General features: G+C 44.9%; 1 protein-coding gene across 6 annotated transcripts in view; it reads left to right on the top strand.

Annotated features, from left to right (window-relative positions):
• FAM135A (family with sequence similarity 135 member A) overlaps positions 1-25,036 on the top strand; it is an 863,965-nt gene that overhangs the window by 598,790 nt on the left and 240,139 nt on the right. For 4 of the 6 annotated variants that reach the window (XM_069235714.1, XM_069235715.1, XM_069235716.1 and 1 more), the window contains 2 exons: positions 192-352; positions 4,416-4,507. The exons of the other annotated variants lie outside the window; for them this stretch is intronic. In XM_069235714.1, the coding sequence (XP_069091815.1) occupies positions 192-352; positions 4,416-4,507 (253 nt within the window). The remainder of the gene's footprint in view (positions 1-191; positions 353-4,415; positions 4,508-25,036) is intronic. 6 annotated transcript variants of the gene reach the window in all.

Genomic DNA, 25,036 nt, shown 5'->3' with positions numbered 1-25,036 from the left:
ATTTATATAAAAGTTGGCATCTCCTGGAAAAGGACATGTGATATTTTTAATCAAGTATATAAAGCACACAAGAAAATTATCATTACTTGAGAGGGTGCACATATTTTGCAACCATCTTCAAATATTTATGGTCCACTTTGGAAGTATGATTTTAAACAATGCAACTTCATTGTACTAATCATTATTTCCAGTTTTCTCCAGGCTAAAGAGGAGCTGAAGCAGCTGAAACTCCCCGGATTTTTGTACAGTGATGTTCCACAGCTGGCTTCTACCATTCCTTATTTCAGCATGGAGGAGGACGAAGGCTTGGAAGATGGAATACACCTCATCATTTGCGTCCATGGCTTGGATGGTACAAGTGACACACTTCATACATTAATTCTTTACTAAACAATATCATTGTTTATGATATCTGAATGAACAGCAGATAGAAAGTATTGGCTAGCTTGGATCCAGTGACATAGTGAGCCCAGGACCCAAGTTTTTTGCTTTTGTTGCCCTACGTGGGAAGTGTATGCCCAGACATGGGTCCCATGCATGCTGTGCAACCAGATTCAAGATAGCCTGGCTGATGAGGGTGATACGCTGAAACCAGTCCCAGGATGCTTGTTTCTGGTCCATGGAGGACCTGGCCTGGCTAAAATCCATCTCTACCATTAATAAAGATTTTAAATTACAATTGAAATCCATCCAGACATATTTCTACCTGCTCTTCGTCACTAGTTAGCGCTTATTAAATGCACTAAGGTAACCCAATGTTATCGAGCGGGCAAGATGGGGCTTACAGTAGTGAAAGACAAATGTAGGAGTTTTTCACTACCAGAACAGGTGAAATGTAAAATCGCATCCTACTTTTTAAATGCAATGGCACTGCTGTATCGCCCTATGAGCCTTTAGGGTCTACCTTAGGGGTGACTTGTATGTGTTAAAAAGAAAGGTTTCAGCCAAAAGATCCATAGTTCCAGGTTGAATTGTCAGTTTATAGCTGCAATGTCAAGTCTGAGATTTGTTTTAAAGTTAGTCTGTAGTGGGTGACACAGTGAGTGCTGCAGGCTCACTGTTAGCATTTAATTTTAGGGCGTTGAGTACATGTAGTACCGTATACTAGAGACTTAGAATGAAATTAATCCAGGGATACCCACTAAGTCATTACTGGAAGCAGAGGACCCTGTCTAAGTATTTTTTGATGATTTGAACTGCAAAACAATACACAAAAAATACAGAGACAGCTTTCATCAAACAGGAACACACATTATTAAATATTATTTAATTTACAAACAAAAAACCCTACTTTACTTATTAATATGAATGTTGAGGTTTTCTAAGTTAATTGAGGCCACTCTTCACCCGTACTATTTTCTATTTGATGCACTTGTACTTTTCCACAAATCAGCCTGAGTATACTAACTTCATTTTCAGCCTCCAATTTCAAAGTCCTTCACATTTACGGAATGTTTTCAAATGTTAATTTGTACATTTTGCTCCTTTATATACACTTGCTTAATCTGTTAATATTATTTCATTTTCTAAGTAGTCGAAACCCACCCTTAGTAGGCTTCATGGACCCCTAAAACCACTACACTAGAGACTAAGCAAGGGCCTTAGTGTAAAGCGGACAAGAGACAGTGAGAGCTGGAGATTATCTTGTGGTCCCCACATTTTGATCCCAAATACATTCTGTAACAGCTGTTTGATTTAGAAATAGTTCTCTGCACCCTTGGACGAGTAACATATTTAATGCAATCGTTTTCTTCCATATTTCACAGTTGTAGATTGTCTTACAGGCTTGTAAAATCTAATTAGTCTGATAAAAGAAAATGTGACCATGTGTTTGGTAACATTGTTCAGCACATGTTTATATATTCTGATTGTGCCAGTTATTTGCACTAGTTTCGTGCTTTCAACATCGTGATAACACTGAAGCACTTTTTCATCAGGGCGCCCTTTTGCTTTGAATTAGATGAACCATTGTGCATGTTTCTGGAAGTTTGGTTAGTAGTTAGTGTGTTTAGTTTCAAAGTGCTTTCTATGAGTTAATATTAAGGTAAGGTAAATTTGACATAGGAAGGTCTTTGTGGTGTTGTACGAATATGGGTGTGTCTTTTAATGCAAAGTTGCACTCATGATGGGCAGAGCATTGGAACAATGTTGTGTTCCAAATATGGGTTGCCAGAAGTGTATTAGATACTTCTGGTAAAGGTTACTATAATGCATTGATTGGTCGATTATGTTGCAGTTTTAGGCAATTAAACAACTATATGATTCAAAATTATTCTCCAAAAGCCAATTTGTTTTGTATCTTTGGAAGATGCTTCAAGACTCGATTAGGTAGTCTTGTAGGATAGAGGCAGACAGCAGTGTGTTTAACCAGTATATTTAAATACCACAGCACTCTGAGCTCACTGAATAGGCATGGATGTCATTTAGTGGTTGCCAGGGGTCGCAGCTGTGACCCGTGGCTTTTCCTTTGTGAACCCTGGCCTCAGAGGTGGCAAAATCAGGGCCAAGAACAGAGGGGCAGCTTGGTTGGGGCTCAATTTCCTTGTTTACAGTCAGTTTTCTTTTATTACACTAACATCGAGTAATATGTTGTGTGGTAAAACAGTTTTAAATATGTGTTGTGTTCATGCTTGCGTTGAGTATGTGCTTATGTAAGTGTGTGTGCATGAGTGAATGTATGTGTAAGCATGTGTGAGTGAAAGTAAAGATGAAATGGAGTGTGATGTCACTTCCTTACCCCTGGCATTTTGGTGAAAAGACGACCATTTGAATAGGCTACTATAAAAGGGAATAATTAGCACTCTAATCCCAAGGTAAGCAGCTTTTATCCTCCCCTCTTTACCTTTAGTCCTTGGTAGGTCCAGTCAACTGCCTCTGCTGTGACTTTTCCCTTAACCGAAATCCTGTCTCTGCTGACTTGAGCTCCCTGATTTTCATCTCCTTCCACCATCTTGCTTCAAATAAGGGCAAATTACCTATCTTATTAACATTGAGTTGGTACCTTCACCTGCTGATTTTTTCAACTTTGTTGTCATGCATACCCAAAATGCAATGTTTCTGACAAAAACGTGGTTTAAAGATATTTCTGCCCCAGAAATCCCATGTCTGGTCGCCTGGTCTGTTCTCTTGTTTCTCCAGGACCAAACCCTCTGCCTGGGATGGGGCCTGACAATTATCCATACATCTTAATTCTCTAAGTCTGCATCCAACTGAACAGTAGGTTCTGTGGGTCCATTACTTATGCCCGGTATCCACTTAGAAGTGGGAGAAGCTTCTAGAGTCTTCTCCCCTACGGAGGGGTTTGGAATATATTGCCTCCCTGCCCTGGCCCCAGCTTGTCTGGGGGCCCAAAATGCTAGTGTAAAGCCCTTTTGTGAGTGTGCTGAGGCAGTCTTTATGATGTTCAAGTGTGATAGGCGACAGTACCACTCCCATATCAAGATTGAGATAGCCCATTCTGCCAACAGCCATTCCCCCTTGGTCTCACTATTTAGATATAATACACAAAGACCAGTTGCCAGCCACACCTAGTTATAAGACCCAGGAGACAGGCTGCAGGCACAAAATTGTTTAATCAAGAAAATGTCAACTTTCTAAAAGTGGCCTTTTCAGAATTGTAACTTAAAATCCAATACAGTTAAGTAGGATTTTACATTACAATTATTTAGATACCAAACTTGACATTCCTGCCTGCTCCCATTTGAGTATTAGCCCTTAATAAATGTAATAAGGTAATCCAATGTTATCCTATGGGAGAGGCAGGCCTTGCAGTAGTGAAAACAAAAATTAAGTGTGGCAGAAGACCACCTTAGGGCTGACATGTCTAACAGAGATGTAAAAGCTAAATGTTCATATCCTATTTTTAAAATACACTGCAAACTGCCCTGTCAGATGTTTACTGCATACCGTAGGGCTGACTTATATGCATTAAATAGGAAGGTGTAGACCTGGCAAAAGTTTTTTTTGCATGATCTACATGTCAGTTTGCACACACAAGCTGCAGTGGTAGACCTGAGACATTTGTAGAGGGCTACTTATAAGGGTGGCACAAGGTTTGCTGCAGGCACCCTAGTAGCATTTAATTTAAAGGTCCTGGGTGTATGCGGTACCACTTTACTAGGGACGTAAGGTAAATTTAATGTGTCAAGTTGATGTAAGCCAGTTTTACCATGTTTACAGGAGAGAGCACTTTAGCACTGGTCAGCTGGTCTAAAGGCCTACAAAAACAAAATCAGAAAAATTGGAGGATTAAGGCAAAATGTTTGGGGGAGACCACCTTAGAACTGACAGGTCTAACGGAGATGTAGTTCCAAATTGATGTTGAATTTACTTTAAATGTCTTTATTTCTTAAAATGTCAGTACACAGTGTTCTTACTTTAATCTAGGTTTTTTAAAGTTGTGTTTTCTTCTTCAGGCAACAGTGCAGATCTTCGCTTACTGAAAACGTATATTGAACTCGGGATTCCTGGCGGGCGAATAGATTTCCTTATGTCAGAAAGAAACCAGGTATTTATTAAATTATTTTTTATAAACAAACATATTTCATATGAATTGTAATTGGTGTAGTGGTAATGTTTTATTAAGCCTTACCTTCCTTCAGATTACAGTCTAAATGGCAGACAATGGTTGAACATTGATTGACCATGTCAAAATCATCCCAACATTGCATTATAATCTCTACTTTTACTCTTAGCTCCCTTCTGTAGGAAAGTAGCATCTTTCCGATATAGTTACCCCCACTTTTTACCTGGTGTTGGTGTGTTTAGACTGTAGTACACTGGGATCCTGCTCATTAGGACCCCAGTTTCCGTGCTCTCTCCTCTAAATTTGGTTGCTGATAAACTTTTACACCCCACAATTGGCATACCGATGCACCCATGTAAGTCCCTGGTGTATGGTAACTAGGTATTATGTAGACTACAGGGACCTCAATGCAGTCACTAAGACTGGAGCCTATCATATCTCCAGGGCAGATGAGCTGATTGATAATTTGGTTGCAGCCAAGTATCTTATCACTTTTGATTTAATGGCAAGTTATTGCCAGATCAGATTGACTGGTGCTGCTAAGTTCAAAACAGCCAGTGGGCATTATCACTTAACAGTGATGCTGTTTGGTCTGAAAAATGCATCTGCCACATTCCAGAGGTTGGTGAATCAAGTTCTGGCAGGCCTGGAAGACTTTAGTGAAGCACATCTAGATGATATTGTTGTCTTTAGCTCCACCTGGCAGGATCACCTGATCCTCCTCAGGAGTGCACTTGGGGCCCTGAAAAAGGCAGGCTTCACTATCAAGGCTACAAAATGCCAGATAGGTCAAAGCAAAGTGGTTTACTTGGGAGGAGGCAAAGTTCAGCCCATACAGAGTAAAATCAAAACCATTATGGATTGGATTGTTCCAGCTACCCATCTTTGGGGCAGAGCCCTTCTAGGCCTGACTGGGTATTACAGGAGATTTGTAAAAGGGTATGGCTCCATTGTGACCCCCTTGAGTGATCTTACTTCCAGAATGATGCCTAAAAAAGTGTAATAGACAGTTATCTGTCAAGAGGTATTTGATGCCCTGAAAAATGCCTTGTTCTCAGCTCCACTTCACAAAAGCCCAGACTATTCAAAACAATATATTATCCAGACAGATGCTTCAGAAATAGGCATAGGATCAGTACTATCTCAACTTAATGAAGAGGGCCAGGATCATCCTGTAGCTTTTATCAGCAGGAGGTTGACCCCCAGAGAAATGCGTTGGTCAGCTGTTGATAGGGAGGCCTTTGCTGTGGTCTGGGCCTTGAAAAAGCTGAGGCCGTACCTGTTTGGCACTCACTTCATTGTTAAACAGATCACAAGCCCCTCTTATGGCTTAAACAGATGAAGGGTTAAAATCCAAAACTGTTGAGGTGGCCCATTTCTCTGCAGGGGATGGTGGACCTGAGAGTAATCATGTCAGTGCAGATGGACTTTCCACTTAAAAAATGAAGCCTCACTCGGGTAAGGCTAGTCTTATCCTCTTTCGTTTGGGAGGGGGTTATGTAGGTAAGTAGCATCTTTCTGACATAGTTGACCCCCTTTTTGCCTGGTGTCAGTGTGTTCAGAATAGTGGATTGGGATCTTGCTCATCAGGACCCCAGTGTCTGTGCTCATTCCTCTAATTGTGGTTGGTGGTAAACTTTTACACCCAACAATTGGCAAACTGTTGCACCCATGTACGTCCCTGATATATGGTACTTAGGTCCCCAAGGCATTGGTACACCAGGGGTCTCCCATAGGCAGCAGCATGCGTTATGCCACCCAAACTGTGTCTGCAGGCCTGCCATTGCAGCCTGCGTGAAAAGGTGCATGCATCTTTTCACTACTGATATAAGACTTGCCTTACATCACGGTCACTGCACTTAGACAGTGTAAGTCACCCCTTCTGGTAGGCCCTTGAGCCCAAGGGCAGGGTGCATGTCCCCAAGTGTGAGGGTACTCCTGCATGAGCAGGGTAACCCTCTAAACCCCAGACTCCATTCCCTGGGCTTTGTAAGTGCGGGGAAGCCATCTTAAGATATGTAGTGGTCAAGTGGTCCAACTACATAATGGCTTCTACAAACCTAGGCATGTTTGGTATCAAACATGTTGAAATCATTCAACTACGCCAATTGCAGTGCAAGTTGCATGATCCCATGTCCTCTGGGGGTTCCTTAGAGGATCCCTCAGTTCTGCCTGTGCAGCCTTGCGGGGTCTGGCTGCCAGCCCATGCTGCTGCCGATCCCACACAATGTTCTGCCCTCCTGTTGATGAGCCTATCTCAAGCAGGGGAAGGCAGAATAAAGGAGTTCCTGCAAGGGAGAGGTGTGACAACCTCTCCCTTTGAAATAGGTGTCTCTGGGCTGGGGTAGATGGGTCCTGAGATTCGTCAACCAAGACTCTACAAAGAGCTCTCTGCAAGACATCTTCTGCTCCTGGCCTCCGGAACCGCAGCTAGTCTTCTTGTGGAACTTAAACACGACTATATCCATTTGGGAGGGCCCCCAGTGCAACATTGTTTCTGCAGCTCCTGCAAGATTTCTACAACTTCCGTGTCTATGCATCCTCCAGGGTCACTTGAACTCTGCCTGCATTCAAGAAGCAAGAAGGAATCTCCTTTTGAGTAAAGAAGTCATTCCACTGCAACCGCAGGCACCTCAAGATGACAACGACCAACTGGTGGATCCTGCTGTCCCACAGACACCGAAAAGGCTGTGCTCACAGAGGATGGTTCTGTGACCCTCTATGGATCCCCCCTGCACTTCCAACCAACTTGGGAGATGGTGGGCCCTTGCTGCAGCCACTGGTTCAGAACCCCTGTGCACCATAACTGTTGCTCTTGCCAAGGCTTGTTGACTCTTCGCCCTGAAGAACTTCAGGCTCCTATAAGCCCCAGGCTCCAGCACTCTGCAACTCGATCAGTCTCCCCTCTGCAGCTCCTACGAAGTGGGACTCCTGTTTTGTTGTGCTGCTGAGGCCTCCCTGCAACTCCCTGTGCCTGCTGCCAGTGGGTCCCTTGTGTGGGTGCCTATGACTCCAGCTTGCTTTCCTTGCTGCTGAAGGCCTTCCCTGACTCTTTTCCAAGGGTCGAGTCACTAGGACCTTTCTGGTCTCCACAAACCTAGTGTTCCTTGCACCAGCTATTTGCATTTGCCAAGGGTTGTTGGTGGCCCTGCTGACCACTGACCCTTCTGCGATCCAGCAACCGATGTGAGACAGCTTGTGCGTGACTGCATCCCCTGGACTCCGCAGCTAGACTTCTGCCTTCACTGTCCTGCAGGAACTTCACCTGGCTGGCATCCCCTACAGATCTCTGAGTGGTCTGGACACTGTCCCCTTCTTTCTCAGTTTCTTCTTGTCCAGAATCCACCTTTGGGTTCCACCGACCTGGTGCACAGGTTGTGACGGCAGCAGGACAGTCAAGGCTTCCTTTGACTTCAATGGTGGCTTCTGACGCCACTTCTCCCCCATGCACCTGGGCTCCCTGGGTACTCCAGTCTTCTGGGTATCCATGGGTTGGGGCACTCTCCAACCTTCTTTGTACCAACTGGTTTCCTAGGGGTCCATTGGGAAGGGTCCTGGATCCATAAAAATCCAACCGCGACGGTCCTGTGTTACCCTATTGGATACCCGTCTCGATAACAACTCTGCACCAGGGTGCCTGTGGGATTTTGGGTGCTTACCTTGGGTAATTTCTTACTCCCCCAGCTCCTGGGATTCTAACACACCTCACCTACCTTGGTTGGGCGCCTCCATTCTTATATCACTTTATTAGAATATGGCTTGCTCCCCCCACCACCCTGCCCCAATAGGGTCCCATGTATTTCTATGCTTTTCCTGCTTGTTGCTAACTGTATATTTGTTGTGTTGATATCTCCCAGTGGAGATAAACCAATGTTAATATAGTCCTAGTGTTGTAATAAATACTTTATTATTGCAGCACCTGGTGCAGTTCTTTCTTGTGAGCAGTTACTGACTGACATTTGTGGTATTGCAAGTGCTTTACACTCCTCCTGGATAAGCTTTAGATGCTCACCTCAGCAATCCCTAGAGAGCTTTGGCTATCTGGACACCTAAACACTATCACTAAGGGTTGCCTGGACTCAGTATAGGGTGCCACGCCATAGGTGTACACCCTAAACTAAGCCAGCATTCTACACCTTCCTTCTGACTTTTAGTGAAGTAACTTCAAGCTTGGCCCTTTGATGTTTTCTACTTTCACTTGCCCACAGCAGTGCCCCTAGTTATCCACTCAGAAGCAGTCTGATAATGATAATGTTGTAAATGTATACTAAAGATGGTCGGTCCTATGATGGTCGTATCTCTATGGAGATTGTGAGATCAGCTCCCTTATTCTATAGACGTGTTAATACGGACTCACCAGGAACCCCTTAGAACAGTGCAGTGGATGCCCTGAGGGTGGAAACCCCTCAGGACTAACCGATCTGCATAGTGTACACACAGAAATGAAAGTCAGGGTGGCAAGATACCTTGGTGGTGATGCAGAGAGTGCCAACACATAAGTAGACCAAGTGGGAGTCAAGAGATGAGTGAATGCAGCTTTACTGCAGCATACCCTGACACTCCTGCAAACATTTGGACTCTGACACTATCTGAGAAAATGTGTTTGAGGGATCTTCTGGACACTAACGGTGAAGTGGTGGGTCAGTCTAATGTCTCTCTTCGAAATCTCAAACGAACAGTACAGAGGTAGGATGATGGTCAGCCGTCGATCACGTGAGCGGAGTCTGTAAAAAGGCAAGTGGTGCAACTGGATGGACTCTGACAGTTATTCTTTCCTGTCTTGAACTCTAAGAGCAGGCAAGGTAAAGGCTGTTTGTTGACAGTGAGAAGGCTCTGATGACGAAAGGATTGCAGACATTAATGAGCTCTCTAGATCACCTCAGAAAAACATTTAAGGGGAGGCACTAAGTGTTTTTAGAAGTCGAGTCTGCGAAATCCTTGCTTGATCCACCTGTCTTGGGACGATAGACAGTGATATGATACATCTAGTACTGACTGTACAGCAGGGGTGCTCTTGATGAAGGTGGGATGCAGGACACATCCCTTTCCAGGCTGCTGAAGGGAGTGTGGCCTGGTAAGAACACCAGTTTGTTCGTTTTTTCTCTGATAGCTCTGTGCTCTTACTTTCCCTTTTGAATATAAATATAATTATGTTACAGTACTGACAGTTTGTGCTTTACTGATTTCCTGGGTGGATTACTTTGAATGTCTAACTCTTGAGTAGCAAATACAGTATAAAGATGGTTTTGGAAATAGTTTTTCTTGTGCTGCAAGAAGGAATTCAGAGATAAGCTGTGGACATTGGGTTTCCTGGATTGGCCATATTCTGTGAAACTGTCCTTTAGAGAGTAATGTTTAATAAAACCATAGGCTGTAGCTATGATTTGTAATGTTAAAAAAAATTCTGTGAAGTGATGCTTTTAGAATGGCTAATTTCTAGTCATATGCATGTTTGTACCTTTTGATAAGGGGCTACTTTTGTTCTCATAATAGACATACAAATGTAGCATGGGAGCCATTCTTTGGATAATTTGTACTACTTACATATATTTTCCTTAATTATTATCATTACCAAAATAACAAGGTTCTCCTCTATCATTCATATTTGTTCTTTCTTGTCTGATGCAGGACTGAAACTCTAATGCATAGAAGAACTTTGTGTTTGTCATGAGTTTCTGTACTAGGTACCACATGTCTGCTCTTTGCTAGCGCACTACTTCAACTGTCTAGGGAAGGTTCTGGATTTACTTCCACGTGAAAGATTCTGAGTTATAAGATAGAGCACCTGGGAATCTGTAAGGTATTAAGGAGGAGAATGTTAATATGTAAGAAATGATGGAACTGTAGATGGCTCCCTTAGAGATTGTGAGTAAAGATAAGCTCCAACATGTGCTCCAAAAAATCTACAGTGAAAATGGGAAATAAATGGCAAAATTTGTCACCTACATGCCTTCATGTAAGTTGCAGCAGGAGTTTTTTTGTAGTTTTATATAGCACAGGCTTAGCTCAAGTGCCTTACCTACAAATCAGACATTAACCTGAGAACCAGACATTGCATTTTTTTTTCCTTTTTGTAGGCGGGGGAGGTTAAGTGATTCACAAGATGTTTCTCTAAGGCTAGGAATCGATCTTGGTTTTCTAGATCCAAAGTCGCCAACTCTATCCACTAGGCCACATCTGGAGGGACAGTAGAACATTTAGCCCGTCTAGACTTCCACCTTCTGATAAGGATAAATCCAGGGACCCTGGAATCTCAAGCAGTTGTCATGCATTTTGTTGGATGTGTTATTTTAATTAAGACAGTCAAACTGATCCTTTACTGAAGAGACTGTACTCAGTCGCAGAGGTGAGACTGGATTCCAGGCCGGGGCCATGCAGTCCGAAAGTTCCAATTAGACTCTTGTACTAAGATTAAACATAGTTTCTCTTGGCTGTTACCAAAGCTAAGTAAATTTTTCTTTTTGACCTGAACAGCTGTCGATTTTTTGAGGTTTCATAAGGTGCATATAAGACTGGGGCGTTAGTTATGATATTTTTTAACCAGGGTATTTGAAGATTTACTAAAACATATTGTGCATTTTCTGTATGTCGTTTTTTGGATATTTGGTTCAGCCGTATCATTTAATAATACTGTGAAAAGTGGGACGTCTGTGCTAACTTTCAAAATTCTAATGCCCCAAGTGTTTCAGCTTCCTGATCAGCTTCTTTAATATGACGTGGGTAATTTTTCTTTCCTGCAGGAGTCCACCAGGTTATTAGACGGGATGGCTGCTCTTTTTATTACATACATTACCAGGGCCAATCATACTCTGTCTTCTATATCTTCTGTCTTCTGTGCATGTGGCGTCCACCAGTAATGCGACTGAGTGTTGAATGTGGGGTACTTGCAAAAGTTGTTTCCAAATTTTTCATTCTACTTTTTCTTCTGTAATCTGAGGCTCAAAACTCTGCTCCATATGTTATTATTTCTTTCCACTTTGGTGCTGATTATTGTATCCAGGTGAGTTATTTTATTATGTCTCAGGTTTTTAACCCACCAGTTTTAACCAGTACAGTCACTTCATCTAGATGCCTCTTTCGTGTGCCTTCTTGCACCATTGCTTCCATCTATTAAATCAAAGTATGAATAAGGTTTCATAGCAAAGCTTTCTTGTTAAGCTGTATTCTTTTGCGATCCTGTATTTAGACATGACTGTGACCTTCGATTTCATTGATGATCGGTTCGTATTGAGCACAGAAATTGTTCTGATGCATTTGGGGTTTTAGCAAAGACCACTAAATCATTCACCTAATTCAGTAACACGTCTTTACCTATTCTTGTTGAATAGTCTGTTATTCCGCACAGGATCGCATATATATGGTTGGTACTAAGGTTGTATAGCACTGGGGCCAATACACTACCCGTATTTACTTTCCTGTTACAAATCATTTTGCCACAGTTCACCATTTAGGCTAAACCAACCGTGGGCTGCATTGTTAAACTTTAGCTGGAGTACTATGGCTTTAATTATTGGGACCATCCCTTGAGTCACTAAATTTGACCATGAGATCTTGCAATTTATGGTGTCAGTTGTTCTTCTGTGGTTGTTGTAGGAAGTTGGCTCTGTATGTGCTATTTCAAAGTAAGGAATAGCATGCACAGAGTCCAAGGGTTCCCCTTAGAGGTAAAATAGTGGTAAAAATAGATAATACTAATGCTCTATTTTGTGGTAGTATGGTCGAGCAGTAGGCTTATCCAAGGAGTAGTGTTAAGCATTTGTTGTACATACACATAGACAATAAATGAGGTACACACACTCGGAGACAAATCCAGCCAATAGGTTTTTATATAGAAAAATATCTTTTCTTAGTTTATTTTAAGAACCACAGGTTCAAATTCTACATGTAATATCTTGTTCGAAAGGTATTGCAGGTAAGTACTTTAGGAACTTCAAATCATAAAAATTGCATGTATACTTTTCAAGTTATTGACAAATAGCTGTTTTAAAAGTGGACACTTAGTGCAATTTTTACAGTTCCTGGGGGAGGTAAGTTTTTGTTAGTTTTACCAGGTAAGTAGGACACTTACAGGGTTCAGTTCTTGGTCCAAGGTAGCCCACCGTTGGGGGTTCAGAGCAACCCCAAAGTCACCACACCAGCAGCTCAGGGCCGGTCAGGTGCAGAGTTCAAAGTGGTGCCCAAAACACATAGGCTAGAATGGAGAGAAGGGGGTGCCCCGGTTCCGGTCTGCTTGCAGGTAAGTACCCGCGTCTTCGGAGGGCAGACCAGGGGGGTTTTGTAGGGCACCGGGGGGGACACAAGTCCACACAGAAATTTCACCCTCAGCAGCGCGGGGGCGGCCGGGTGCAGTGTAGAAACAAGCGTCGGGTTTTCAATGTTAGTCTATGAGAGATCTCGGGGTCTCTTCAGCGCTGCAGGCAGGCAAGGGGGGGATTCCTCGGGGAAACCTCCACTTGGGCAAGGGAGAGGGACTCCTGGGGGTCACTTCTCCAGTGAAAGTCCGGTCCTTCAGGTCCTGGGGGCTGCGGGTGCAGGGTCTCTCCCAGGCGTCGGGACTTTAGGTTCAAAGAGTCGCGGTCAGGGGAAGCCTCGGGATTCCCTCTGCAGGCGGCGCTGTGGGGGCTCAGGGGGGACAGGTTTTGGTACTCACAGTATCAGAGTAGTCCTGGGGTCCCTCCTGAGGTGTTGGATCGCCACCAGCCGAGTCGGGGTCGCCAGGTGCAGTGTTGCAAGTCTCACGCTTCTTGCGGGGAGCTTGCAGGGTTCTTTAAAGCTGCTCGAAACAGAGTTGCAGCTTTTCTTGGAGCAGGTCCGCTGTCCTCGGGAGTTTCTTGTCTTTTCGAAGCAGGGGCAGTCCTCAGAGGATGTCGAGGTCGCTGGTCCCTTTGGAAGGCGTCGCTGGAGCAGGATCTTTGGAAGGCAGGAGACAGGCCGGTGAGTTTCTGGAGCCAAGGCAGTTGTCGTCTTCTGGTCTTCCTCTGCAGGGGTTTTCAGCTAGGCAGTCCTTCTTCTTGTAGTTGCAGGAATCTAATTTTCTAGGGTTCAGGGTAGCCCTTAAATACTAAATTTAAGGGCGTGTTTAGGTCTGGGGGGTTAGTAGCCAATGGCTACTAGCCCTGAGGGTGGGTACACCCTCTTTGTGCCTCCTCCCAAGGGGAGGGGGACACAATCCTAACCCTATTGGGGGAATCCTCCATCTGCAAGATGGAGGATTTCTAAAAGTCAGAGTCACCTCAGCTCAGGACACCTTAGGGGCTGTCCTGACTGGCCAGTGACTCCTCCTTGTTGCTTTCTTTGTTCCCTCCAGCCTTGCCGCCAAAAGTGGGGGCCGTGGCCGGAGGGGGCGGGCAACTCCACTAAGCTGGAGTGCCCTGCTGGGCTGTGACAAAGGGGTGAGCCTTTGAGGCTCACCGCCAGGTGTCACAGCTCCTGCCTGGGGGAGGTGTTAGCATCTCCACCCAGTGCAGGCTTTGTTACTGGCCTCAGAGTGACAAAGGCACTCTCCCCATGGGGCCAGCAACATGTCTCTGGTGTGGCAGGCTGCTGGAACTAGTCAGCCTACACAGACAGTCGGTTAAGTTTCAGGGGGCACCTCTAAGGTGCCCTCTGTGGTGTATTTTACAATAAAATGTACACTGGCATCAGTGTGCATTTATTGTGCTGAGAAGTTTGATACCAAACTTCCCAGTTTTCAGTGTAGCCATTATGGTGCTGTGGAGTTCGTGTTTGACAGACTCCCAGACCATATACTCTTATGGCTACCCTGCACTTACAATGTCTAAGGTTTTGTTTAGACACTGTAGGGGTACCATGCTCATGCACTGGTACCCTCACCTATGGTATAGTGCACCCTGCCTTAGGGCTGTAAGGCCTGCTAGAGGGGTGTCTTACCTATACTGCATAGGCAGTGAGAGGCTGGCATGGCACCCTGAGGGGAGTGCCATGTCGACTTACTCGTTTTGTCCTCACTAGCACACACAAGCTGGCAAGCAGTGTGTCTGTGCTGAGTGAGAGGTCTCCAGGGTGGCATAATGCATGCTGCAGCCCTTAGAGACCTTCCCTGGCATCAGGGCCCTTGGTACCAGAGGTACCAGTTACAAGGGACTTATCTGGATGCCAGGGTGTGCCAATTGTGGGATCAATGGTACATTTTAGGTGAAAGAACACTGGTGCTGGGGCCTGGTTAGCAGGGTCCCAGCACACTTCTCAGTCAAGTCAGCATCAGTATCAGGCAAAAAGTGGGGGGTAACTGCAACAGGGAGCCATTTCTTTACACAAGCCCCCCCCAGCCCACAGGCCAGGAGACTCAGCCAACGCTGGAAGAGTCTTCCTAGTCTGTCAGGCGAGGAAGAGTAGAGGAAATGGCTGGTTTGTTGCAGGGCCTACTCTGCCTTACATCCTCCTGTTCAGGTCATTCCCTCTGGGGAACTGACCCACTTCCACAGTGATAGGACCTAGTCTGAACTGCCTCTTGTCTGTGCTTTTTATGTCTTTACCCATTCTCTCTATTTTGAGGTCAGAGGTATCCACCTCTGCTAATCTTATCTTAGCCAGGGTCACCCCTAGCTTACCCAAAGAGGTTACCCAGAGCTGGAGTAACCCCACCATGACCAACAGGGTCAGGGGGCCTAACTTGTTATTTGGCATGGGGTCAGACCACCATGCCAAGGATAGTGCAGCCATAAAGGCTAACACCCAGCAGAGGCCACTGACAGCTGTCAGTGCCCAGAACCACACCTTTAGCTCTTCACCTACAAGGGAAGGGGCTAAGTTACAGGCTTCTTTGGGTTCAGGGTGCCTGTCTGCTGTATTAGAGTGGGGGGTTACCACATCTTGTAGTAAACACCCTTCTTCCACTCTTTCTTCTGTTAGCTGAGGAGCCACCCACTCAGGCTTAACAGTTGCCTGACTAGCCAGGACTTCTTGTGGGTCAGGTTGGACTTTATCAGAGCCATTTTTGGAGTTCTCCCCTACTGGAGCAGAATCTCCTTGGCTTGCTGGAACCTTGGCTAAAGGTTGTCCACCTTTCCTACTCTGTTTCCTTTTCTTTTTCTTCTGGGGCCTACTTGCATTTACTGCAGAGGCAGGCACTCCAGAATCCTTGGGAGAGGACTGGCCCTGGACCAGTTCTTCTCTTAGGCTCTGACTAACCTCTGGGTAGTCATTTCCAAGGAGACAATCAAGGGGGAGGTCTGTACTGACTACCACCCTTCTCCAGCTAAAAGTTCCACCCACTTCTATGGGCACAAGAGCCACAGGCCTATTAGTGACCCTGTCTGGGCTAACTCTTACTCTGGCCATCTCACCTGGGATGTACTGGTTTGAGAGTACCAGCCTGTCATGCACAATAGTGTGACTGGCACAAGTGTCTCTCAGGGCAGTGGTTGGGATTCCATTCACCAGTAGGTGGTGGAAGTGTCTACTTCCCTCTGGAATCTCCAACTCACCTGTTGGGCCCTGTTTCCAGTTGAAGGCTATGAAGACCTCCTCATCTGAGGAGTCATCTCCCATGGCTACACTGGTTACCCCTGGAATTTTGTTCTGGGGTTTGTTTTTGGGACAAGAAGTGTCCTTGGTGTGGTGCCCAGACTGTTTACAGTTGTGGCACCATGCCTTAGTGGCATCCCAGTTCTTACCCTGGTACCCACCTTTGTTTTGGGTTGTGTCTTGGGGCCCACCCACCTGTTCTGGTTTTTGGGGGCCTGCAGAGGACTCTTTTTCTTTGTTTCTAGGGTCACCCACTTTCTCCTGGGGAGTTTTTGTAACCCCTTTCTTTTGGTCACCCCCAGTGGAAGTTTTGGTTACCCTAGTCTTGACCCAGTGGTCTGCCTTCTTTCCCAATTCTTGGGGAGAAATTGGACCTAGGTCTACCAGATACTGATGCAACTTTTCATTGAAGCAGTTACTTAAAATGTGCTCTTTCATAAACAAATTATAAAGCCCAACATAGTCACACACTTCATTTCCAGTTAACCAACCATCTAGTGTTTTTACTGAGTAGTCTACAAAATCAACCCAGGTCTGGCTCGAGGATTTTTGAGCCCCCCTGAATCTAATTCTATACTCCTCAGTGGAGAATCCAAAGCCCTCAATCAGGGTACCCTTCATGAGGTCATAAGATTCTGCATCTTTTCCAGAGAGTGTGAGGAGTCTATCCCTACACTTTCCAGTGAACATTTCCCAAAGGAGAGCACCCCAGTGAGATCTGTTTACTTTTCTGGTTACACAAGCCCTCTCAAAAGCTGTGAACCATTTGGTGATGTCATCACCATCTTCATATTTTGTTACAATCCCTTTGGGGATTTTTAGGATGTCAGGAGAATCTCTGACCCTATTTAAGTTGCTGCCACCATCGATGGGACCTAGGCCCATCTCTTTCCTTTCCCTTTCTATGGCTAGGAGCTGCTTTTCCAAAGCCAATCTTTTGACCATCCTGGCTAACAGGGGGTCATCTTCACTGGAGTTATCCTCAGTGATTTCAGAGGTGTTGGTCTCTCCTGTGAGGGAACCAGCATCTCTGACTATTATTTTTGGAGTCAGGGTTTGAGGGACCCTGTTCTCCCTAGATAGGACTGGTAGGGGGGAATTTTCCTCCTGGTCACTATCCTCTTCCTCTGAGTTGCCACCCTCAGAGGGGTTGGCCTTTTCAAACTCTGCCAAAAGCTCCTGGAGCTGTATTTTGGTAGGTTTGGGGCCCATTGTTATTTTCTTTATTTTACAGAGTGACCTTAGCTCCCTCATCTTAAGATGGAGGTAAGGTGTGGTGTCGAGTTCCACCACAGTCACATCTGTGCTAGACATTTTGCTTCTAAAAGTTGGAATACTTTTTAAGAATCTACAACTGGTTCTAGAATCTAATTCAAACTTTTACAAACTTTTAAACTCTAAAAGAAATGCTAAACAGGATCTAACACAAGGCCCTAGCAGGTCTTTTAAGAATTTAGAAATTTTTTCAAATTGCAAAAATCAATTTCTAATGACAATTTTGGAATTTGTCGTGTGATCAGGTATTGGCTGAGTAGTCCAGCAAATGCAAAGTCTTGTACCCCACCGCTGATCCACCAATGTAGGAAGTTGGCTCTGTATGTGCTATTTCAAAGTAAGGAATAGCATGCACAGAGTCCAAGGGTTCCCCTTAGAGGTAAAATAGTGGTAAAAATAGATAATACTAATGCTCTATTTTGTGGTAGTGTGGTCGAGCAGTAGGCTTATCCAAGGAGTAGTGTTAAGCATTTGTTGTACATACACATAGACAATAAATGAGGTACACACACTCGGAGACAAATCCAGCCAATAGGTTTTTATATAGAAAAATATCTTTTCTTAGTTTATTTTAAGAACCACAGGTTCAAATTCTACATGTAATATCTTGTTCGAAAGGTATTGCAGGTAAGTACTTTAGGAACTTCAAATCATAAAAATTGCATGTATACTTTTCAAGTTATTGACAAATAGCTGTTTTAAAAGTGGACACTTAGTGCAATTTTTACAGTTCCTGGGGGAGGTAAGTTTTTGTTAGTTTTACCAGGTAAGTAGGACACTTACAGGGTTCAGTTCTTGGTCCAAGGTAGCCCACCGTTGGGGGTTCAGAGCAACCCCAAAGTCACCACACCAGCAGCTCAGGGCCGGTCAGGTGCAGAGTTCAAAGTGGTGCCCAAAACACATAGGCTAGAATGGAGAGAAGGGGGTGCCCCGGTTCCGGTCTGCTTGCAGGTAAGTACCCGCGTCTTCGGAGGGCAGACCAGGGGGGTTTTGTAGGGCACCGGGGGGGACACAAGTCCACACAGAAATTTCACCCTCAGCAGCGCGGGGGCGGCCGGGTGCAGTGTAGAAACAAGCGTCGGGTTTTCAATGTTAGTCTATGAGAGATCTCGGGGTCTCTTCAGCGCTGCAGGCAGGCAAGGGGGGGATTCCTCGGGGAAACCTCCACTTGGGCAAGGGAGAGGGACTCCTGGGGGTCACTTCTCCAGTGAAAGTCCGGTCCTTCAGGTCCTGGGGGCTGCGGGTGCAGGGTCTCTCCCAGGCGTCGGGACTTTAGGTTCAAAGAGTCGCGGTCAGGGGAAGCCTCGGGATTCCCTCTGCAGGCGGCGCTGTGGGGGCTCAGGGGGGACAGGTTTTGGTACTCACAGTATCAGAGTAGTCCTGGGGTCCCTCCTGAGGTGTTGGATCGCCACCAGCCGAGTCGGGGTCGCCAGGTGCAGTGTTGCAAGTCTCACGCTTCTTGCGGGGAGCTTGCAGGGTTCTTTAAAGCTGCTCGAAACAGAGTTGCAGCTTTTCTTGGAGCAGGTCCGCTGTCCTCGGGAGTTTCTTGTCTTTTCGAAGCAGGGGCAGTCCTCAGAGGATGTCGAGGTCGCTGGTCCCTTTGGAAGGCGTCGCTGGAGCAGGATCTTTGGAAGGCAGGAGACAGGCCGGTGAGTTTCTGGAGCCAAGGCAGTTGTCGTCTTCTGGTCTTCCTCTGCAGGGGTTTTCAGCTAGGCAGTCCTTCTTCTTGTAGTTGCAGGAATCTAATTTTCTAGGGTTCAGGGTAGCCCTTAAATACTAAATTTAAGGGCGTGTTTAGGTCTGGGGGGTTAGTAGCCAATGGCTACTAGCCCTGAGGGTGGGTACACCCTCTTTGTGCCTCCTCCCAAGGGGAGGGGGACACAATCCTAACCCTATTGGGGGAATCCTCCATCTGCAAGATGGAGGATTTCTAAAAGTCAGAGTCACCTCAGCTCAGGACACCTTAGGGGCTGTCCTGACTGGCCAGTGACTCCTCCTTGTTGCTTTCTTTGTTCCCTCCAGCCTTGCCGCCAAAAGTGGGGGCCGTGGCCGGAGGGGGCGGGCAACTCCACTAAGCTGGAGTGCCCTGCTGGGCTGTGACAAAGGGGTGAGCCTTTGAGGCTCACCGCCAGGTGTCACAGCTCCTGCCTGGGGGAGGTGTTAGCATCTCCACCCAGTGCAGGCTTTGTTACTGGCCTCAGAGTGACAAAGGCACTCTCCCCATGGGGCCAGCAACATGTCTCTGGTGTGGCAGGCTGCTGGAACTAGTCAGCCTACACAGACAGTCGGTTAAGTTTCAGGGGGCACCTCTAAGGTGCCCTCTGTGGTGTATTTTACAATAAAATGTACACTGGCATCAGTGTGCATTTATTGTGCTGAGAAGTTTGATACCAAACTTCCCAGTTTTCAGTGTAGCCATTATGGTGCTGTGGAGTTCGTGTTTGACAGACTCCCAGACCATATACTCTTATGGCTACCCTGCACTTACAATGTCTAAGGTTTTGTTTAGACACTGTAGGGGTACCATGCTCATGCACTGGTACCCTCACCTATGGTATAGTGCACCCTGCCTTAGGGCTGTAAGGCCTGCTAGAGGGGTGTCTTACCTATACTGCATAGGCAGTGAGAGGCTGGCATGGCACCCTGAGGGGAGTGCCATGTCGACTTACTCGTTTTGTCCTCACTAGCACACACAAGCTGGCAAGCAGTGTGTCTGTGCTGAGTGAGAGGTCTCCAGGGTGGCATAATGCATGCTGCAGCCCTTAGAGACCTTCCCTGGCATCAGGGCCCTTGGTACCAGAGGTACCAGTTACAAGGGACTTATCTGGATGCCAGGGTGTGCCAATTGTGGGATCAATGGTACATTTTAGGTGAAAGAACACTGGTGCTGGGGCCTGGTTAGCAGGGTCCCAGCACACTTCTCAGTCAAGTCAGCATCAGTATCAGGCAAAAAGTGGGGGGTAACTGCAACAGGGAGCCATTTCTTTACAGTTGTGTTTTGCTACAGACATGTTCAATTAAATGGAGCGATATACAAACTCAGGTGACCGTAGACTGTCCTTTTCAGAAGCCACCTTCAACAGGTATGAGTATCTTATTGTCGCCGATTTAGTTTTGGAAATGGGTCAGAAGACATTTGGCTTAGATTTTCAGGTCTATTTTGATCAAAATCTGATCTGACTGTAGTTTCTAGGTTTGGGCTTCTTGTGGATCAGCGTGAATGTAATTTTGCGGCAGGAGATTCTTGTGTAATGGTGAATAATTTTACTTCAGAATAAGAATCCATCAATCCATTAAATGATGAAAGCATTCAGATAGGATCATATTAAGTCTGTCTGTTTTTGTTTCTCAGACCACTTATAACTTAGTCAATACTCGAGCCAGTGAAGCACTCTTTTGCTGTTTGCTTGCTGTCTTCCTAGGTGGTTTTACTTTGCCGATAATTTTGGGACACCCCCCTCCCCCCCAATACATAGCCTTGTTGTCTCAAAAATTATTTTTATAATAATCAAGCCACAATCTGTATGCAATATTTTGATTGATGTTAACTTGTGAGTTTGTGTGCCGTTTTCAAACAGAAGTCAATACCTCTTGTTATTTTTCCCCTGATGTCTTTATGAACTCTTCCCACTTCTTATTGCAGAGTTCTGTTTCTAGTTTGTCCTGTGTTCAGTTGTTTACTATTGTGAGAAGTGTCTTTTCTGCTTGACATTGCATTCTCATCTCAGTGCTTTACACTCATAGTCAAACCACCCATCATTATAATCTGTTGTCACATTCATACAGGGGTTATGTATTGCCAGTCTTTGGATTTTAGAGATCCACTGTTTTAACTCAGTGCGTGATACCCCATAACTATTATGCTGTACGTATTTGTAAATCGCACTATCACCAGCGAGGGCCTCCTGGTGATGAGCAGGTGTTTGTCTAGCCCTGCCTGTGGTAGGTTGGTTAATTAAAAAGCCAGGTCTTCAGCTTCTTGCATAATTCAAGAAGAAAGAAGGAGACTATGATGTTGAGTGGGAGGTTGTGTAAGAGAACGCCCGTCCTCTTGATCTGGTTCTGTGTGCATGGGATGACTTATAACCATTCATATGAGCACTTCCATGTTCCAGAAGATTCTTCTCACCTGTGGAGGCTCCCAGGGATCCATGCCGACCCTGCCATTCATTGTGAACCACAACATCGAGCCCTGTCGGACTCTTCTGCCACAATAGTTTCAAAATTGTCCAATATGCCCATTAAATAAAACTCTACTTAAAACTCGCTTACATTCCAGACATTAAACTTCTCAAGCACTGTCTGCACTTTATGCACCCTAGATGTCCAGTTCCAACATGAATATCAACTCCACAAGACAGGATTCCTTTATTTCCTTTTATTCCTTCTATTTGCAAGAACAAAAATAAAGTAGTAGTACAAACTTGTTTCAATGACTTAAACCTTGACTGCTTTAAACCCTAAATGTCACCCTTTGCCACATCACTTGCATTTACCCTTGAGACCAACCTTATCCTTGAGGGCCACATTTCCACAAAAACAATGACGAGCTGGTACCAGCATTCTCAACTGAAGAAAGTGAAAACATTCTTCCAAGAAACTGAAAACATTCCTCCCACAAAGCAACTTCGGAATTGATATTCAAGCCCTCGCCCTCTCTAGCTGGACGATAGGAAAGTCATGCTCCATGGCCTCCCACTCTGGGCTCATACAGACTTTTCTTATGCCATAGCATGTCTTATTAAGGGCCTGGAGAAATATAATTACTTCAGCCGTATCCTGAAAAAAATCCAGTAGGTCCCATTGCTGACCTGTAGTATTGGTCCTCAGGCTAGATGCTATCATAAGGCAACAGCATTGGCAAAGCCAGTAGTGGTGACTGGTTGTGAGAAAGTACATCATTTTGTTTTGCCTACCCTCCAGTCCAGGTCTGTTTTTCCTCTCTGATTTGCTGGGTGTACAACAAAAGTGTATTCTACCATTGCTACAAAGTAGTATAGAACCTGCAATTTCCCCCTAAGACGTGTACTTTGCACTGGATTAACCTGCTGAATTTTTAACTAAGTGCACTTATGGCATGGAAGTTAAAAGTTGTAGTGGGTTGCAGTGTGTACGTACAGCAACCACATATTCGAGCAAGAGATATGACTCAAAGACCATCCCTGTGTTCTTGGCTGTAGTTTAAAGGCCCTACAGTAACACTTGAAAAGGAAAAGTGTCTAGGCCATGTATGAAAGTCTATATTTACTTGTTATTGTCATCCCTAAAATGTGCTGTGTACATTAACTGGCACGGTGTCTAATATGTAACAAAAGGCTCAGCATATATTTGAAATGGGTACACTTCCAATGACTGAAGGTCTAAAGCATATTTCCACTGTGCAGGCTTTTCGCTGAGTAGGCCTGTGTGCAAAGAAAATATTTATTTTACATGTTCACTTATGAGAATACTGGTAAAATATTTCTAAATTATTTTGCACTTGATTTTCAAAATATAATTAAATGGTAAAGTCAGCGTATTGAAAAAATAACTTTCTGAAAATGTACTTTGGGCAGGCTAAGCCAGAACTTGCTTAAAACAAGTTCTACCACTCCTCACACTTCCAGAAATCAATAAACATTCAGGACTGGAGTGAATGCCTCTGTCAGTAGCCTGCCCCCTGGGCTTAAGAAGGCAGAAGTATTTGTAACAACTGGACGCTTAGCAGGGATTAGCCATCTTGGGCGGGCAAAGGACAGTTAGCAGAACAATGGACAGTCCTAACACTTCTTCTTTTGACATCCTGCTCCCAAATGGGGCCGAAAGGATCTGCTCCATTTTCCAAAAACCCCCGTAGACTGTTTGGTTCCAACTCCAGCACGTGGAAGAATCAGTTCTGACCATGACAGAGAGCAGGAGAGCTTATCTAGATAGGGCTGTGGCTGTTGGCTTTCTTGAAGATTGTCCGTAGGGAAAAAGAGTTAATTCATTTTAGATATATCGCTTCTAGAAACTTTTACAGTAAAGTGGAGAGAAAGTGGAGCAAAAGGAGTAGGGTACAGCGACTAGGGTAAGAATGTAGCCAGCATTGGCTAGGGAAAATGCTCTAATCACTAGTTAGTCTATACTGTAAGACTCACCCCTCACCACCACCTCCTCAGAACCTTTGTGGACCTGTGACGACTACGCCTGAGGAACAAGGCCTTTGATAGAAAACAGTGACTCTTGCTGGAAGAAGAGGACTCAATGACTGACTGTTGACATTGAGGGACTAGAACTGAGGTTGGCCTCCTGTTTTTCTGTTCTAAGGACAAAAAACACAAGTCTTGTGTCTCTAAGAGGTGTCAACTGACCACAAAGGACTGGACCCTAGAGAGGTAATGGCTGGGGAGTGATTGAATACTTAAAAGCCTGCTCTGAGGACCACGGACTGTAGGAATGACCAGAAAGAATTTTTCCAGCAGCTGGAGGTTTATATTTGTTTTCACCTCTGAAGGACTCTGGCCTCTTCTTCATGCGACAAAGGTCGATGCCACTCCGCCTATTATTCCTCTTTTGATACTTGATTTGCTCAAGAATACAGAAATGACATATGTAAAATTATTCCCCCAATGAGGTAAGATAACGGTTATACAACTTAAACTTTTAACATTGCAACAGTTCTTAAATGTACTTCCAATAACATCATGCAGACATTGTGACATAGCGGACTATAATGGTCAAAACATACTTTTGTGTTCAGGTGAACTTCTTACCCCCAGATCCGGGTGGGCCTTGATCAGCTGATCATTGGTGGGGTTACAATCCCCACCGCCAAGTCCTTATTAGATTTTAAAATTTCTGTTACAAAACTAGGACAGGTTTCATTATATGTCAGGACTGGAGGCAAGGATTATGTTTGTTCAAAGCTTATTCACCACTAATGATTCCACGTCATCACTGGTTTAAAGTAAAATCATTTAAATGTTGAGTTGGAGGACCAATCTGCAACACTGAGAATGTCCCCCAACCGGGCCCCACCAGAAAAAGCTTTGGATGTCATATCACCCCTTGCGGTTTGCGCTCCAAATTTGAAGTGTCAATACCTGCCTCCTGTAAGACCAATCTGACCCATCTCGCTTTAATAGCGGTTGAGACTGTATTAAATGGTTTTCTGATGAAAATGATGAGTTGTTGTTCGTCCGGAGAGCGAAATTCAGAACTCATGTCTTCATAATCTTTAATGCATATAACCACACATAGTTTGGGGTGATCATCAACCACTGGCTACAAGATCAACCTTGAATTGTGTTTTGTTCTCATAGGTACAGGAAAAGTAATATCTTTTGGCATGAAGACTCTACCTGTAAAGTCAAGTGATCTGCCATCAGATACCCTTCTACAAGATATTCGGCACAGTAGCTTGCCTGTAAGCTCCTTCCTGGAAAGACATTTATAGCTCTTCAATGGCAAGAAGTGCTTCAGTACTTTTGTCACATCCTACATGGTCGACTAACTCGGCTCTGGAGGAAGGGATAGGCCTATGCCCCTCATCAGTTTTCATACCAATGGATGATTCCAAACCAAAGAGCCTTGACCAGCAGGTGCCTGAACTGAACTAGTATTCCCTGAACTGTAAGCCAAATATTCAAATGCCTAAGAAGACAAAAAGAATTCAAGATGTGCACATCATCTGACCCCAAGGAGTCCAAGTCCCTCTGGAGACACCAATCCAACTATCACATCCAGGCATGCTTATATCTCTTAGCTATCCCATCTGCCCAAGCCTTT

The sequence above is a fragment of the Pleurodeles waltl genome, chromosome 5 (assembly GCF_031143425.1).
Source record: "Pleurodeles waltl isolate 20211129_DDA chromosome 5, aPleWal1.hap1.20221129, whole genome shotgun sequence".
Lineage (NCBI taxonomy): Eukaryota > Metazoa > Chordata > Amphibia > Caudata > Salamandridae > Pleurodeles > Pleurodeles waltl.
The sequence above is the reverse complement of the archived record's forward strand: the minus strand, read 5'-3'. Positions and strand labels throughout refer to the sequence as shown.